Source organism: Onthophagus taurus, chromosome 11, assembly GCF_036711975.1.
Source record: "Onthophagus taurus isolate NC chromosome 11, IU_Otau_3.0, whole genome shotgun sequence".
NCBI classification, from domain to species: domain Eukaryota; kingdom Metazoa; phylum Arthropoda; class Insecta; order Coleoptera; family Scarabaeidae; genus Onthophagus; species Onthophagus taurus.
The window spans coordinates 23,044,423-23,060,912 of NC_091976.1; the positions used below are offsets into that span (position 1 = coordinate 23,044,423).

The 16,490-nt window shown below is 32.3% G+C and overlaps 2 protein-coding genes across 2 annotated transcripts; one reads left to right on the top strand and one right to left on the bottom strand.

Moving 5' to 3' along the window:
- Positions 1-1,112: 1,112 nt before the first annotated feature.
- On the top strand, positions 1,113-2,168 carry LOC111427487 (arylalkylamine N-acetyltransferase-like 2). Its single transcript, XM_023062657.2, has 2 exons — positions 1,113-1,981; positions 2,039-2,168. The coding sequence occupies exons 1-2, from the start codon at positions 1,188-1,190 to the stop codon at positions 2,130-2,132; spliced, it is 888 nt and encodes a 295-aa protein (XP_022918425.2). The 5' UTR covers positions 1,113-1,187; the 3' UTR covers positions 2,133-2,168.
- A 5,546-nt stretch (positions 2,169-7,714) lies between these two features.
- LOC111427395 (arylalkylamine N-acetyltransferase 1-like) lies at positions 7,715-15,950 on the bottom strand. The gene is made up of 3 exons (XM_023062527.2): positions 15,404-15,950; positions 8,635-9,140; positions 7,715-8,213 (listed from the first exon to the last, which is right to left on the bottom strand). The coding sequence occupies exons 1-3, from the start codon at positions 15,467-15,469 to the stop codon at positions 8,015-8,017; spliced, it is 771 nt and encodes a 256-aa protein (XP_022918295.2). The 5' UTR covers positions 15,470-15,950; the 3' UTR covers positions 7,715-8,014.
- Between the last annotated feature and the right edge of the window lie 540 nt (positions 15,951-16,490).

Below are 16,490 nucleotides of genomic sequence, written 5' to 3' on the forward strand. Positions count from 1 at the left end.
GACGGAGCACCAGCACATAATGCCAGAGTTGTTAGTGAATTTTTAAATACTACTACAAACTCAAGGACAGTAGAATCTAACAGGACTGCTACATCCATTGTTGTGACAGCCTACCAGCAAACTACGTCACACCATTTTCCACGCCTAGCTGTTGTTATAGTCTATGCGTTTGCTGTGTGTTTTTAGAGGTTATATCCTAGACGTATTCATATTAGTTTTGAAGTTTTATGTTTTTAGACGTATTAATGTCTATCATATAACCTCTAAAAACATAGACAGTTAACAGGGCGTGGCAAATAGTGTGACGTAGAGTGCGGGCAACCAACCCGTAGTCGACTACAAAAATACAATGGATGTAGCAGTCCTGTTAGATTCTACTGTCCTTGCTACAAACTTTGGCAATAATTGGAAACAATGCTTTCCCTCATAGTATGGTTATCACCATAACAACATTAAGTTTTAAATACATACAATAGTTTTAGAAAGAACAAACAAATTGATACATTATATTCCATCATAGTATGTATGGTTATCACCATAGCAACATTAACTTTTAAATACATACATTAGATTTAGATGGAACAAAATGAATTTTTGTTAATTATTCAATAACTATAAGAAATATACCCCACAAACTATATATATTTGTTATCAGAAGAAAATAACAAATTATTTTAAGTCATAGCCAACTATGGTTTCCATTTAAAAAAATAAAGTTACGTCTAAAATCTCGAAAATAAAAGATGGGAAAAAAATTCTAGCTACGCCACTGAATTCTTCGTAAAAAGTTGCCCATATAATGTTTTATTTATAATAACCATCTTTGATAATAAGTGAAATATTCGCGATTGTCGTTTTTGCAAAATTTTCAGTTTTTACCGATAGGGCGAGAATAAAAGACGATAGCTGTTCGGAGTTTTCGGAATTAGCATTTTCTCGAAAAACGTGATCATGACATGAGATAGCCTATGCGGACATCGAAATTGGGACACCCTGTACTATTAAGCCATGTTGCATTTTATATGGGACTGTGCAAGTGCACAGTAGTTTCGTAACTATGGTTACTGCGAGTTATATAAAATTCCCGGTATAATAAAAAAAAATAAAATTGATCAAATGTGGTTGGAACCAATTGAACCATTTCATGTCAAATCGTGTCAAACATTCGTTCAAAATTTTTCATAATCATGGCCATTAGAACATTCTCATTAAACCAAATTCGCAATATCTGCCGAAATGTAGAACATTTAGAAATCAGATTAATGCAGAAAAATGATCGCGTGAAGGCAAAGAAATTTTTGGAGAAACATTTTTACAAAAGACACCCTCTCCTCGTTTTATTGAACCTCGATAAAAGTCCATCGGGCATAGAGGTTTACGACAAATATCTCGGAGAAGCGATCAAATCTGAATTGTCATTAATGATGTTGGACGATCGTAATGAAATAATTGCGCTAAGTGTGAATCGAATTATGGACAGATATAGTAATAAGATCCAATTTAAAGATCCACGTTGTCAAAAACTTGCTTTTTTGGTGGAAGCGGTTGATGAAAAATGTAATTTATTCAAGAAATTCGGCGTAGATCGATATTTGAAGATGGAAGTTTTAGCTGCGGATCCGACGGTCGAAAATGGAGGAATTCAAAAGAAACTTATTAAGATAACTAAAAGTTATGCCCATCGAAAAAGTATTAAATTAATTCGATTTGATACTACTGGATATTACGATGCAAAAGCCGCTATTAATCTTGGATTTAAACCACATTATTCCCTTAATTATGAGAATTACGTTGTGAATGATGTACCTATTTTTCGACCACCACCTCCAAACACTGATTATTCAGTTTTCGTACAGACCATTGACGATGGTAGTAATAAACCGGATCGTGTAAAATGCTGGAAACCTACTTTACCTAATATTACTTTCACGTCTATGTCGAATGTGTTTGTTAAAGAAACAAGTGGATCTCTTGATAAGGGGTAAAAAAAATTTTGTATTTTTCTTGAGGAATTTTTGTAACTAAAATTTTTTTTTAGTGATATGAGGCAAAAAAAAAGTGCCATAATGATTCAAAATTTCTTAAATACACAAAAAGAAGAAGATACCCCATTAATATATACAATTAAATAACTTTTTGTATGTAAAAATATACAAAAGTGATTTATATTTTAATGATTTTTATTGTCACGATTTGTTCTGGTGTTTTGCTCAAAATCAAATTTGTTCAAAGATGACCCAGCTGCTATAATAGGTAAAACGCTAAAAAACACTACGCTTCTTGCCACGTGGCACGTGGTCCTTTGTTTATGTTCGATGTCTGTTCTGTTAATATTGTCTTTAATTACTAATAATTATCAGTATTAGTTTATTGTTATTATTATTAATGTATATTAAAAACGTTCGACGCCTGAAGGTGAGCGAGACTCACTAAATTATACTAACAGTAATGCTGAGCAAATGCCTGAAGAATCACAATTGAAAACATCTGAATCACCAAGTCTTGTAGAACCAACATAACCTGCTTCTGCATCAAGAAAGCGCTCGTCCACCACCATGTTACCACCACCACGAGCAAAATTATTGAAACGTCATAAACAACCGCCGAACAGAAAATACAATAATCAAATTACAAAAGATTGCAGAACTAGCTACTACAGACACAGAATACCAGTAGAATCAATTTGTAAAATCTTGCTTCCCAAATGCGAGGGCCCCCTTTGAGAATTTTTATTTTACTTTAAAGTAAGACACGAAACCTGATTAGTTTTACACGGAATAGCCTGTCTAAATACGGTATCTTGTATTTTGATCAAAGGTTCAATTAATACCAACAATTCTTGAAAATGAGAGTTATTCTTAAAACATTTCGGTATATTTGTGGATCCTCTTCTTTCAGCTCTTGAAGAAGTTTTGAAAACGCTCCTAATTCTTGTCTTCTTTATATCCATGACCTAATCTACCATCGTCTCTGTTCAGTTTACAGTGATGCTCATTAAGTATTTCAAAACTAAGCACACTCACACCCACCCTTAACAACTGCTTAATTAATTGTTTACTATTGGCAACATTGTAATGAAATGTCAAAATGTTTTTTTCTGAGTTAGCCATGAATAACATGTTGAATACATGTTATTAACCTTAGGTGAGTGTTTAGGAAACTGTAGTGCAGTTGTCATGCTTTATGCAGAAAAGTTTCCCAGAAGAAACGTAGTAAATAAAAAATGTTTAGAGCCCTGGAACGACGTTGTCGAGAAACTGGAAATGTGAGACTAAAAAAATTAATTCTGGTAGGCCCAGAACAACAAGAACAATTCAGAAAGAGAATATCATTTTAGATTTGGTTGATCAAGATCCAACAATATAGCACAAACAAATACGTCTTCTACAAGTAATTGGAGAATACTTAAGAAGCAGCAGCTACATCCTTATCAATACAGACAGATCTACCAGTTAGAGTCGATTTTTGTGAAACGTTACAAGGATAGCCCTCAATACAATTTTTTTTAAATGTATCCCATTTACCAACGAAGCCACCTTTACGCGACAAGGAACTCTATTGATATGTATATCTATACTCTGTTTTTAAACCAGGAGGAGTATTTTAAATTTGTCACCAGATTGACCTTGCACGTGATTAGTTGAATGCGAGGAAGGTTCACATACAGGCAATTTTGAATTTTGATTTTGAATTTGAAGGTTAGGTAATTGATAATTCGACAGTTTCGTGTCATTATTGTATATTTTGTGTTCTTAAACCCTTTTTTATTATATTTTGAAATAAATACACTCATAACTTCAATGTTAATTTGCATGTATAGTGTTGACGATAACAAACGAAAATAAATACAATAATAAGTAAATAAATAAATAATAATTATTAATTTTAATTTACCGCCAAAATATCTAGTGATGTTTTCTGGTGATTTTTCCCAGTGTAAATCTGACTTTCGCGTTTACTCCTCCTGGTTTAAAAACAGAGTATAGTTCTAGTGCAAGTGTTAGTTCTAGTTTTAATTGTTATTCAGCGCTAAGTTGTATATTTTTAAGTTTCGGGTTTAGCCCTGTGTCTTCAGACGCTGAATGTTAAGTAAGGTTAGTTTTGTTTACAAACAGTAATTATACCATGAAGTATTCTTTGGCAATCAGTAATGACAATTATAGCGTGAAGTTTTCTTTTGTGATGTCAATTATAGCGTGAAGGAATGTTCGGTAAGGTTAGTTATGTTTACAAACATTAATTATACCATGAAGATATTCTTTGGCAATTTGTAATGGCAATTATAGCGTGAAGTTTTCTTTTGTAATGTCAATTATAGCGTGAAGGAATGTGAGGTAAGGTTAGTTTTGTTTACAAACATTAATTATACCATGAAGTTTTCTTTGGCAATTAGTAATGGAAATTATAGCGTGAAGTTTTCTTTTGTAATGTCAATTATAGCGTGAAGGAATGTTAGGTAAGGTTAGTTTTGTTTACAAACATTAATTATACCTTGAAGTTTTCTTTGGCAATTATACTCTGTTTTTAAACCAGGAGGAGTATTTTAAATTTGTCACCAGATTGACCTTGCACGTGATTGGTTGAATGCGAGGAAGGTTCACACACAGGCAATTTTGAATTTTGATTTTGAATTTGAAGGTTAGGTTATTGACAATTCGACAGTTTCGTGTCATTATTGTAAATTTTGTATTCTTAAACCCTTCTTTATTATATTTTGAAATAAATACACTCATAACTTCAATGTTAATTTGTATGTTTAGTGTTGACGATAACAAACGAAAATAAATACAATAATAAGTAAATAAATAAATAATAATAATTATTAATTTAAATTTACCGCCAAAATATCTAGTGATATTTTCTGGTGGTTTTTCCTAGTGTAAATCTGACTTTCGCGTTTACTCCTCCTGGTTTAAAAACAGAGTATAGTGTATATATGTAGACGCTTACACGTGGATCGTACGATAAGCGTCGATTAACCTCGGATGAGATAAGAGAAGTAGCGCGCTAGATTAATGAATCAATTGTTAGGTCTACCCAGGCGATTAGGAAGTAAGAAGTAATAATGTTGACTTGTCAATATACAGAAAACAAGGTGTGAAATCGGCGGATGGTTCACTGAAGTGGAAATATAAAAGATAAGGAAATTAGTGGACAAGAGTATAATTGCAAGCTACTTTGAAGACCAAGTGGAGCTAATTTTACACTATGTGGAGAAACATGGGTCCATAGGGACTAATTTACTAGACAATTAGGCGAAAGAGACGGGGATTTCACGCGCGAATAATTAGATTCCTGAAGTGCTGGAAAGGACAGCTTATCAAGATAATTCCCAATTCGGACAAGTAGATATTGATAGTTAACGGCCTATTAGTCTATTTCTAGTAATAGGGAAAGCACTCTACAGCTTTGTATTAAATAAGGTCAAATACCATATGTACTTGAATAGGTTAATGCACGATTTTGTTGCGGTTATGTGGCGCATTGTTCGCTTTTAGAAAAACAAGTCTGTATATGGCATATTTAGTAAGCGTTATCAACTTAATTAGAATTAAAGTTACTGAACGAAACGAATGTCGATATCCATAACTCAGCATGGTCTTCAGCAATGCTTGTGTTGGGCTTCATTATGAGTATTATTTCTAATAGAGATTAAAGCAATATTTCAATAACGAAGCCAGGTAGAACGTTTGTAGGTTTTTTATAATTTTTTCGGTTTTAAAGTTATATTTACATATTGTAACTTAACCTACAAAATATTCTTAGCGTATTGAATAGGGAAGCAGACATCCTTATTGTTATTCGCAACTATAGAAGTGGATAATACGTACGTTAATGGAAATTGCAACTCAAGTATCCGATAGCGGCTACAATTAATTGCAGGACACTGTCATAAAATAAAATCTACTGTTTCACCAATCTCTATGTATGTTAGATTAGGGATACATGAGTTACCACCCCATCGAATTAAATTTCTGATGCTGAAAATTGACAGATGCTCTAATATGGCCTGGATATTCGCAAATATATAGGCAGTACAGAGAATATGAATAAAGACGAATAATATGAATACCTACTGACGTACATCCAAATCATCAGTACTGTCCGCTAGGAGTTGAGAGTTTGAACCTACCGCTTTGAACCTACAGAAGAAACAGAAAGGTGCATCCATAAACATTTTCACAGACAGTCGGGCCGCCTTAAAGGCAATTCAGGCCTATACGTGTGACTCCGCACTGATCAGAGAGAACCCACCATAGGGCAATGAGTCACTCTCAGAATGCTAACGAAAGCTTCAACTCGACAGTTTGGCTATTGACCCCAAAGCACAAACATTCCGGTTTGAAAATTGTCTAAATTTTTGCTTTTATTGCGGCTAGTCTGTTTCATGAAGGACACAGCGCCATTTTAGAAAAAATGAATTCATTGAATATTGTTATCTCTACCGCCCGGTTAATACCAAAAATATTTTGCTTCTAAAAGTACATTGTCGAGAACTTAAAAGAAGACCAGTATTTCCTAGCGACGTGGAAATGAAATTATGAACAATATCTTCCAAAAAACTAAAAGTGTTGTAACTGCTGGAAGCTGGTGTGAGGTGTAAATTGATGAAGGTCAATGAGGATGTCTTTAAAATTGTGTAGGTTACTCGGTTGGTGGACAATACAGTTTGATGAAGTTATGGCAATATTTAAACTTCTGCTACATACTTGCTAATTTTGAATCAGATATTTGTTCATCTTGGGTGGAGTTTACAGCAGTTTGATAATTGCTTAACACGTTTCTAACTCTGCAAAACTTGCTAAATGGTGAGTCCATATTATCAATAAACACGACAGGATTAACAGATAATCCTTCTAAGTTTATTTTGTGTGTTCAAAGACCATTTCTTCGAAGATTTACAGAGTATTTTTCATAACACTCAAGTCGTAACTGTTAAAAATATTTTTAACTAAAGGATTTGACAATGCCAGCCATTATAGTCAAAATGCAGGAAATGCAATAAGGAAAATTGTCAAGACTCTTTTTCTGACTGAATAAGGTATCATGTTAATGTTCGGTTAAGTTAACATGGATTTAATCAAGTTCTATAAAGTTGGTCCAAAATTTGTTAGACATAAATAAAACTATTTTATCCATAATCACCTTGTAATTGAAGTTTTATCCACACTTATGAACCGTATAAAGTACCATTTTATACACTAGTGGAATAAAGTAACTTTATTCCATTAGTGGACTAATGAAAAATACAATCTTAAATCAATCACATCCTATTCTTTGATTTAAATAAATAAAATATTGTTATTGTTGCTATATTAATAAATAGATATAAATAAATAAATATAAATATATTTTTTAATAAATAGCAACAATTCAGCACCTCCCAATGTTGTTTAGTTAATTGCAATGATTTTTTAGGTGACAGCCGCTGTCAGAGTGAAATGTCAAATCATTTTTTGATAACATCAGATGAAATTTTGGCGATTCTGATTCTAAATGAGTGTGATTGTGGATAAAACGTTGTATTGCATGCGTGTTTTAGATGCATTTTATTCACTTAAGAACATTCTAGCGTGAATAAATTGCTGTCTAAAACACTACACAATAAATAACTGTTATCATCACAGTTCATAAAATAAACTTTTTAAGTTCAAGGATAATTTATTTAAACATTTAATATCAAACATCGAAAAAATTTAAATAAGACACAAAATCTAGAAAAAAATTCTTTATTAACCTCATCTTTTCATTAATTTATCACAACAGAACAAAAACAATCTCAATAATTTATGTTATTATCATCACAACTCACAAAATACACATAATTTTAATATTTTAAGTTCAAGGTTAATTTGTTCAAATTTTTTTAATAATGATAAGATCATTTTTTCCTTATTAAGTACATTTCACCAAATACGGTTATTAATATTTAATACCTGTATAGACACTATACATTAATTAATAATAATTATTATAAAAAAAAATAGGAAAATTTCTCAAAGGGTTGCTTAGCTTAGTTGATCCTTTGAATGTAAACGGTAACTTCTTTGTGTGGATGTTCCGGATTAAATACTGGGCGACCTTCCTTCTTATAATCTTCATATTTTAACGAATAAATACATTGGAATCCAAGCCTGGCGATCGCTTTTGCACTAAAATGACTCGAACAGTCGCATCTCATTAACTTAAAATCTTGTTCTCTAGCAAGTTCTCTAAAGAAAAAAAGATAAAAATAAAAAAATAAATAATTGAGACTCTTTAAGTTGTTGGGTAAGTCACCAGATGCAACCGAAAACGTCTTTAGTTTATTATTAATACGAAATGTTTGTTTATTTAATCAAATGTTTATTTTTTCTTGTTAATGAAGTGCTGAGCTAAGTCGTGGCGATTTTATTAAACTTATTCTAATTTTGAATTTAAATTAACAATTTAATTAATGCTTTTTATTGGGGTTGAAATGATTAAGAACGTGTTTATTAGAATTTATGTAACAGCTCGATGAATATTTAATTACTCGTGTAATTGATTATTGTTTAGTTATAAACGGTACATTAACGCAAATTATCCGTTACACGTGCTTTAATGCCTATATCACGTTCATATATTTTATTGCCAAAGAAAAGTTTTCATTACCTCGTTTTATTCATAAGTTTCTTCGCTATTCCTTGCCCCCTCCAAGATTTATCAACTGATAAAATATCAACAGAAATCATTTTATCAATATCAGGATATTTTCCAAAAACATCAGCCATTTTATCTACGTAACTTAATAAATTAGTTATTTTCGAAAATTTCGGATCTTTAACAATAAATTCTTCTTTTCCATCGTTTTTATTTATAATTCCATTTAAGCAAACGCCAATTATTTTTCCTGAATCGGTAATAGCCATAACAGAAACGTTATCTTTTAAAGCTTTCATTGAGTATTCTTCAAGTTCTTTACAAGTTTTTTCGCCGTCTAAAAGCTTTACATCCACGTTTAACGGCTCATCCCGAAAGAAAAAAGTTCTTAAAAAATCTAAAACTTTTTCGCTTTCTTCTTTTTTAATAACTCTCAATTGAAAAGGTTCCGGAGGTGGTAATAATGGAGTATCCGGTGTTTGTGGTGTACAAGGAGTTTCAACGCTTGGTGGTAAACTCTGAAATAATAAATAAAAACAATTAAACCGAAATTGAAAGGGAAAACAGTTTTAATGACTTTATTTCAAACTGCGTAGTGAAGCTAATTAATTGCGTTGATTAATATGTTTTGTAATCCAAGTCAGGAATTTGTTTTCGGCTTTTTAAATTTAAATGAAAAATCGTAAAGAGAATAAGTTAAGTTGGTATTTGTTGGTTTATCATTTAAAAAAATTATGGGTTGTAACAAATTTCGATTTGTAACGATGTTGGTAAAAATAACTTGGTTAAGTAAACGTTGCTCGTAATCTCGATTTGAATCGGTTTTCGTTGGTTGTTTGCCAAAGAATTTAACGTTTCCACTGTTCGATTTCCATGTTTGCTAAATGTTACTTAAATAAAGATAAATTGCTTTTAAACCTTTAAAAACGTTTAACATCATTTTGTTTGAAACGCAAATGTAAAATATGATTTTGAAGTGGTTCTTAATGTTAAAATGTTTTTGCTTTTAGCAATTTAAATACTTATCGGTTAGTTATCCTTGAAAATATACATCATATATAATTATTTATTTCAGGAACGTTTTATGGAACAATAATAAGCAAATTCTTTTATGCAAATTGAGATATGTGTGATTTAAACACTCATTTATTTCACTCAGTTATTTAAACAGTTGAGTATGTATATAGGGTTAGCTAACAAAAACTTGCATATTTCCCAAGAGCGAAAACAAAGAGATGGGCTGACACCAACGTTGTTTAATCTGGGGTTGGAACTTACCATAAGAAAAATGAAAATAAGAAGTTGAATCTATTGATAACCAAATCAGTGTCCTATAAAAACGATATTAATATCTTAAGCCAAACAAGAAAGGATGCAGAAGAAACGTACCTATAGACAAATAGTCAGGAAGAGTCGTGAAAAAGAATATTTTGCAATACAATCAAATTTGAGGATATACATAGAAATATGAAGTTCCGGATCTATAAAACAATTTTAAGGCTTTGTGAGAGAATGCTGTGGGACATGGACGTTAACTCAGAAACTGCTCAATAGCATAGATGTCTTTAAGAAGAAGATCCTGGGAAGAATTGTAGGCCCAATATAAAACCAAAAACTCTCGGCGTACATCAAAATCCAGAGATTTTAATGGGCAGGATATGTGGCCACAATGAAAGAGGGAAAACTACCGAAGCAACTATTTAACAGAAAAATGCAAGAACCGAGACTTATAAGCAAGAACACCAGGGCTGATACTGGACAGAGAAGCTTGGAGGCAAAAATTGAGAGATGCTATGATCATGCTAGTTGATCCTATTCAACTATAGTATTGAAGCTGTTAAACGACGTCTTGTTATCTACTGATAATGGTGATACTGTAATTTTTCTTGATTTTACAAAGACTTTTGTCACAATTGATTTCCTGGTACTACCAAGATGTGTAAAGTTCTTGCCATGTACACATTTCAGTTCTCTAAACAATATTATGATTGTAAAATGTTTACTTTGCAATAATACTGCGTATAGACGAAATGTAAATTAATGTCATGTAGTTAAATACAACTATAATTAATCGTGATTAGTGTCAACTTGATTTGTATATTAAGAGTAAATAGCACAGCTCTTTCATTCATTCAGCTTTTTGTTCATCTTCTAGTTACAAACATACTGGACACATCAATTTAATGATTTTCTAAAGCCCTTAAGTCGTAACCTCTTCAAAGTTGGCTTGTCAAATTGAATATGTTGTACCATCTCGTCGTTTTGTACGCAAGTATGATAGATGATACTAAGCTTTGCAGCGGTCTGTAGAGCCATTGAAGATGAAGAATTCCAAGAACGAACGGAAACATATTCGAAAGAATAAAAGAGTGAATAAGAAATTGTGAAAAAGTAATAATATCTCATGTTTCGGGAGAAACTGTCAATACGGAAAGCCAAGAAGAACCTGATGAAGAAAGAAATCCATGAAGAAAAAAACCATTAATACCATATGAACCCAAATGTAGTTAACACATGCAGCTTCGGTTAAACGTAGGGCGAAGAATTATGACTTCGTCTGATTATGGTGGAAATAGATCATTTCTTCTGATTAAGCCGAGGTTCCTGGCGGCCAAGGTTCAACAATAAATACCATGTGGACCCAAATGTAGTTAACATATTACAGCAAGCAGCCTTGGCTAAACTTAGAGCTAAGAATCTATGACTTTGTCTGATTATTGTAGAAATGGATCATTTTGTCAGATTAAACCAAAGTTGTTTGCGGCCGTGACTCAACAATAAATACCATATGGACCTAAAAGTAGTTAATATCATATATTACAGCAAGCAGCCTCGGCTAAACTTAACCCTTAACCCCAAACATAGGTTCAGTAGACAGTTTGAATTGTCATAGTGCAGTGTAATGTGAGTGGTAGGCTCTAGAAACGTGCAAGTCTATGAAATCAATTGTTTTGAATTACAGTAAGGAGGTCCTAAAGACCTCTAATTGCATATATATGTATACTAAACAAAAGTAGCAACTAGTTTAGCAACTATCGCTAAACCAGGTCCTAGTAGACATGATACCCGAATAAATTTGAATGATCAAAATTTTGAAAATAAGATAATAAGAAGTTGTTGTGTAATGGAACAAGATTATATTTATCGGACGAAGAACTTGATGAAATAGCAGATGATCCCGACCGAGATCCTGATTATATTTTAGAGGATAGTAATGATTCAAGTCAGATGATAATTTCCTGGACATATCCGACGAAGTCACATATTGTGGCAAAAATGGTTTTCAGTGGACGTCGACTAAACCAACAAGAAATACTGAAACCAGATCGCATAATATCATTACAAGATTACAAGGGCTAACTACAATTGGTAGAAATTTAAGAAATATGATATATTCATGAAATATGATATGATACGAATTCTACTTAAATCAAAGCGCTGCTTGGACTCCTTATGTAGCCATTAATTATGAAATCCTCACATGAGGACATGTTATCCATATTTTCCAAAGATTATTTGGGACGGCCCATTTTTAGAACGACAATTTCGAAAAAGGTTCGAAATTTTACTAACCAGCCTTTGATTTGATAACAGCGTAGATCGGGAAGAACGAAAGAAGTCGAATCCAACAGCTATGATCTCTGACATTTTCGACAAATTCGTTTCAAACAGCCAAAAACTATTTTCTGTATAAAAATGCGTTACTATTGATGAAATGCCTATGCCTTTTAGAGATAACTGTCGTGTTCGTATATACATGCCTAGCAAGCCAGCTAAATATGGCATAAAAGTTATGTGCATAACCGCACGCAATTCGTATTTCTACAATGGCTATATTTACGCAGGAAAAGATACTGATGTTAGGTGTAGGGCTCTCTGAAGAAGAGAGAAAACTATCGAAACCTTCACAATGTGTGATTAGATTGTGTAAACCTATCGACAGATCAAACAGAAACGTAACTCCAGCTAACTATTTTACGTCAATAGAAGTAATTGATAAATTGAAGAGATCTGGCTTGACGCAATAAAGCAGTTCTATTAGCTTCAATTATGCATCATTCTAAAGATAATGAACTTGGAAAGCCAGAAATAATTAAATATTACAACCATACCAGTCAGGAGGTTGTTCTCGATATGAAATGCGCTAATTTTATATAATACATTAGCTGTATTTTATACTCTAGTAAACATCAGTACAGTAAACAGTTTTATTTTATATCTGTGCTATCAGGGTGACCAAATGTTTTAAATTTGTGAAGGAGTTGGCTTTTGAACTGTTAGAACCTCATCTAAGGTAAACACTAACAACAGACTTTCCTGGGGAACTGCGGTCTAAATCTTTTGAGATTTGCTGTTGCACATCAAGTCCACAATGATGAAAATACTGTTCCCGATGACAAGAAAAAGTTGTAGTATTTGCCCATCCTCAAAAATGAGAAAAACGAATTATTGTTAGACATGTTGTTTCTAATAAGGTTGATATTTCAGTGTTTCGGGTTAAGGGTTAAAGCGGGGAATCTATGACTTCGTTTGATTATGGTGGAAATAGATGACACCAATTATGGCTCCAAAAGTGCACAACATTCTGCAACTCCCCACCACAAGGCAGCCTTGGCCAAACTTAGAGTGCAGAAACTTTAAGCAGAGGTCTCTTACGGTTCAATATATATATTGATGCAACAACGGACAATACATGTTACAAGGATTCGGCAGACAAGTGATCATAGCTATGTACATTAAGATGGAGAGAATTAAAGGTGTTTCAGGAAGTCAAAGCAATACAATATTAATACGCGTATTGTATCAATATGATATATTAACTATAACCCCTCGATCGAAAGCGGCCTTGGCTTAATCAAACAGTAAGTACGGATCTGAATCTCCAAGCATCTAAATCAATAGTTACAAGTAATAATAATTGATGAAGAGATGGGTTCGATAAAAAACCTTTTCATTCTTAAGTTCAGACTAAAGCAGATGAAATCATGTAGAGTTATAAAGCTCGATTCGTTACTAAAGGCTAAGAAACGTTGATTCTTATTAGTACATTTGACACAATGATATTGACATTGATATTGGGTGAAATAAAAAGTATGATGCTGAAACAATTCTACTAAAAGCAGCTTTTTAGCAGCAATTGCGAAAGAATAGGAAATATTTATAGTTTGCAAATTACATGGAAACATATGGTTTCTGCAAGATGGTGGTATAAACCATCATTTCACTTTATGAAAAGTTTGGATTTGGGTTAAGGCATCATCTAATTTGGAAAGAGAAATCCGTAGACAAGGCAAAAAGAATGGCTGATGCACACAATCTGGAGATACAACTGTATGTTAAGTAAAACAAAATCAAGAATATATAAGGCATGCATCAGCTCTATTATGAGATATGCAAAAGAAACAAAGGCGGAGATGGCAGAAACAAGATGAGAGAAGAGTTGGTATCATGGATGTTGTGCAATGAATGCGAGGTTGGAACGAATAACATAACAGATTGTTAAAGATCATAGAGGATAGAAAACCACTGCCAAGGCAACTACTAGAACGCCCCTTTATGTGGTGAAGGGATTATTAGCACAAGTAGAAGGATATTTTGCCGCATTAATTAATAAATACAAAATGTATTTCACATCGGATATGTTATTGAACAAATCTTTAAGCTTCCTTATTACTTTCATCGCGTGCCCAATCCAGTTCCATTTCCTCATGTGGGTGTCTTGACTGAGTTGGGTTTGTTTTACGAGTCTTCACACTTCCTCGGTTCTTATTCGGTCTGTTCATTTGATTTTTAATATTTTTCTGACGCATTTCTTGATAAACAGTTACAGTTTCGAGTCTATTCTTATTGAAGTTTTACACGTTTTAATGAATTGGGTATGCGCTGTGAAGGGAATTTGAAAATTTTGCAAGGACATTATGAAAAACACATAAATTGAGTATTTTGCGAAGTTTCTTTGATTGTTGCCAAATATTGCAATTAAAATTAAAGTTTTAGTGATGTTCCTTAGATTGAGCTAATATATTAAAACCTTAATCTAATCTTATCAAATGTTTTCTGATCTATTAAAACTGTTGAAAAGTTATCGTTGAAAACATAACAACATTTTAATGTGAATAAATATTTATCGATTACTTCGTTATTTGCCAAAATATTTCAGGCTTCCGCTAGTTAATTGGATTATTTGTGAAATGATTCTTAAATATAGATAAATTTCTTTTAAAACTTAACATAAATTTTCTTTGTGACGTCAAAAGTGGTTTAAAAAGGGTTCTTGAGACGTTGAAATGTTAATTCTTTTTATTTAACTGCTTCAACATTTCTCGGTGAGTTATCCTTGAAAATTTACAACGTACAAAATAATTTTTGTATAAATAATTTTTTTATGTAAATCTTTTAAATTTTGATGAAAAACTGTAGTTAGATTACTATAAAAAATTGTTTGAAATTATTTAAAAAATTTAAACAATTATTCTTTAGAACATAACAACATTTAAAAACTGAAAAATGTTTGTTGATAAGAAAAAAAAATGTTTCAACTATTTGTTTTGAAACAAAAACCACTTAAAGTGATGTAAATTCAATTTCAATATGTGTTTATCTAAAAGATTAGTTTAGTTTCGCCGAGATGAGTTTTCTCTTGAACAACAAACTGTATACAAATTTGAACATTAATAAATTGATTCTTGGCGCGATTCCAAAAAAATAATTTAAAGATCCAAAAATACACATTTGTATGCTTCAAAACGTTAAGTAGATAAACAATAATTTGCAGACTTACCACGAATTCTGAAAATTTCAATTTGGTGAATTTTTCTTGGATGTATGAAGGCATCTCCACGGCCATGATGGTTTCTTGTTTTTAAAGAAATAAAAAAATGTTAAAAAAACCACTTTGGTGAAGGTCTACCGTTTAAAGTTTAAAGTGTGGTTACTGAGATGGTTCTTAGTCGACTGGCGGTACGTTAATCGCTCCTCGACTTATATACACACACGAAGAATTGGACTATTATACGAAAGAAAACGGAACGAATAATCGATGTTATAAAATACAACTCCACCCAACTTTGAATAGAACAAAACCGGCACAGAGAGTGAAATGAAAATCGTTTTAAAGTCTGCACCAAGTCAACTCGGTTCGTTCGTCGACGACTTCGTAATCTGGATTAATAATAATAAATTCCAACCGCGTTACTCAAATACTTTGTGACCCAATCCAAAAGTATTAATTTAATTTTGTTCAAAGAAAAAAAAATTCTTTAATCTCACTATTGAGTTGTATTATTTGTTGAAGTCGACGCCCTCGCATCGACGGTTATTGTCGTACTGAAGCGTTTAAACGTTGGCAGAGGATCTTTTATATCATATTGAGCCTAGTACGGTGTGGGTGACGAGGAGCACATGCCGATTTTGTTTACTATCTATTGGCGTTTTACTAAACTGGATTTGGCTTCCTTCGTGTGCGAATGTATGCGTTGAGCGTGTATTGTAGAACGTTGAGGCAAGAATTCGAATAAAGGATTCATGATATGGAGGTCATGGCTGAAAAATAGCTCGCAGGAATGCTTCCTATGGTCGGATTTTATCAGGAAATGATTTAAAAATGAAATAAAAACTAACGATTATTGACTTGTCTTTATGATTACTAATTAAATCAAATTATAAAGAAAATGTTTATGTAATTTGATTCGAAATGGGCGAAGAATTTTTAGAATGTATTTGAAGGATTTAGTTTGTTCTTATAAAGTTGTTGTGGAAATAGTTGAAATTTTAATGAATTCTAGTGTTTTTTTATTTCCACTTTGATTGTAGAAACATATTTCCTTTAACGTTTCTTTATTATTTGTTAATTAACTTTTATTGTTTCG

What these genes read in the sequence shown, in the direction of transcription:
- LOC111427487 (XM_023062657.2), top strand. Translation starts at nt 1,188, where the DNA reads ATGGCCATTAGAACATTCTCATTAAACCAAATTCGCAATATCTGCCGA. An exon ending in AGTGGATCTCTTGATAAGGG is followed by an intron (nt 1,982 to 2,038) that starts GTAAAAAAAATT and finishes ATTTTTTTTTAG; the next exon opens with TGATATGAGGCAAAAAAAAA.
- LOC111427395 (XM_023062527.2), bottom strand. Translation starts at nt 15,469, where the DNA reads ATGGCCGTGGAGATGCCTTCATACATCCAAGAAAAATTCACCAAATTG. An exon ending in TGAAATTTTCAGAATTCGTG is followed by an intron (nt 9,141 to 15,403) that starts GTAAGTCTGCAA and finishes TTATTATTTCAG; the next exon opens with AGTTTACCACCAAGCGTTGA. An exon ending in AAACTTATGAATAAAACGAG is followed by an intron (nt 8,214 to 8,634) that starts GTAATGAAAACT and finishes TTTTTTCTTTAG; the next exon opens with AGAACTTGCTAGAGAACAAG.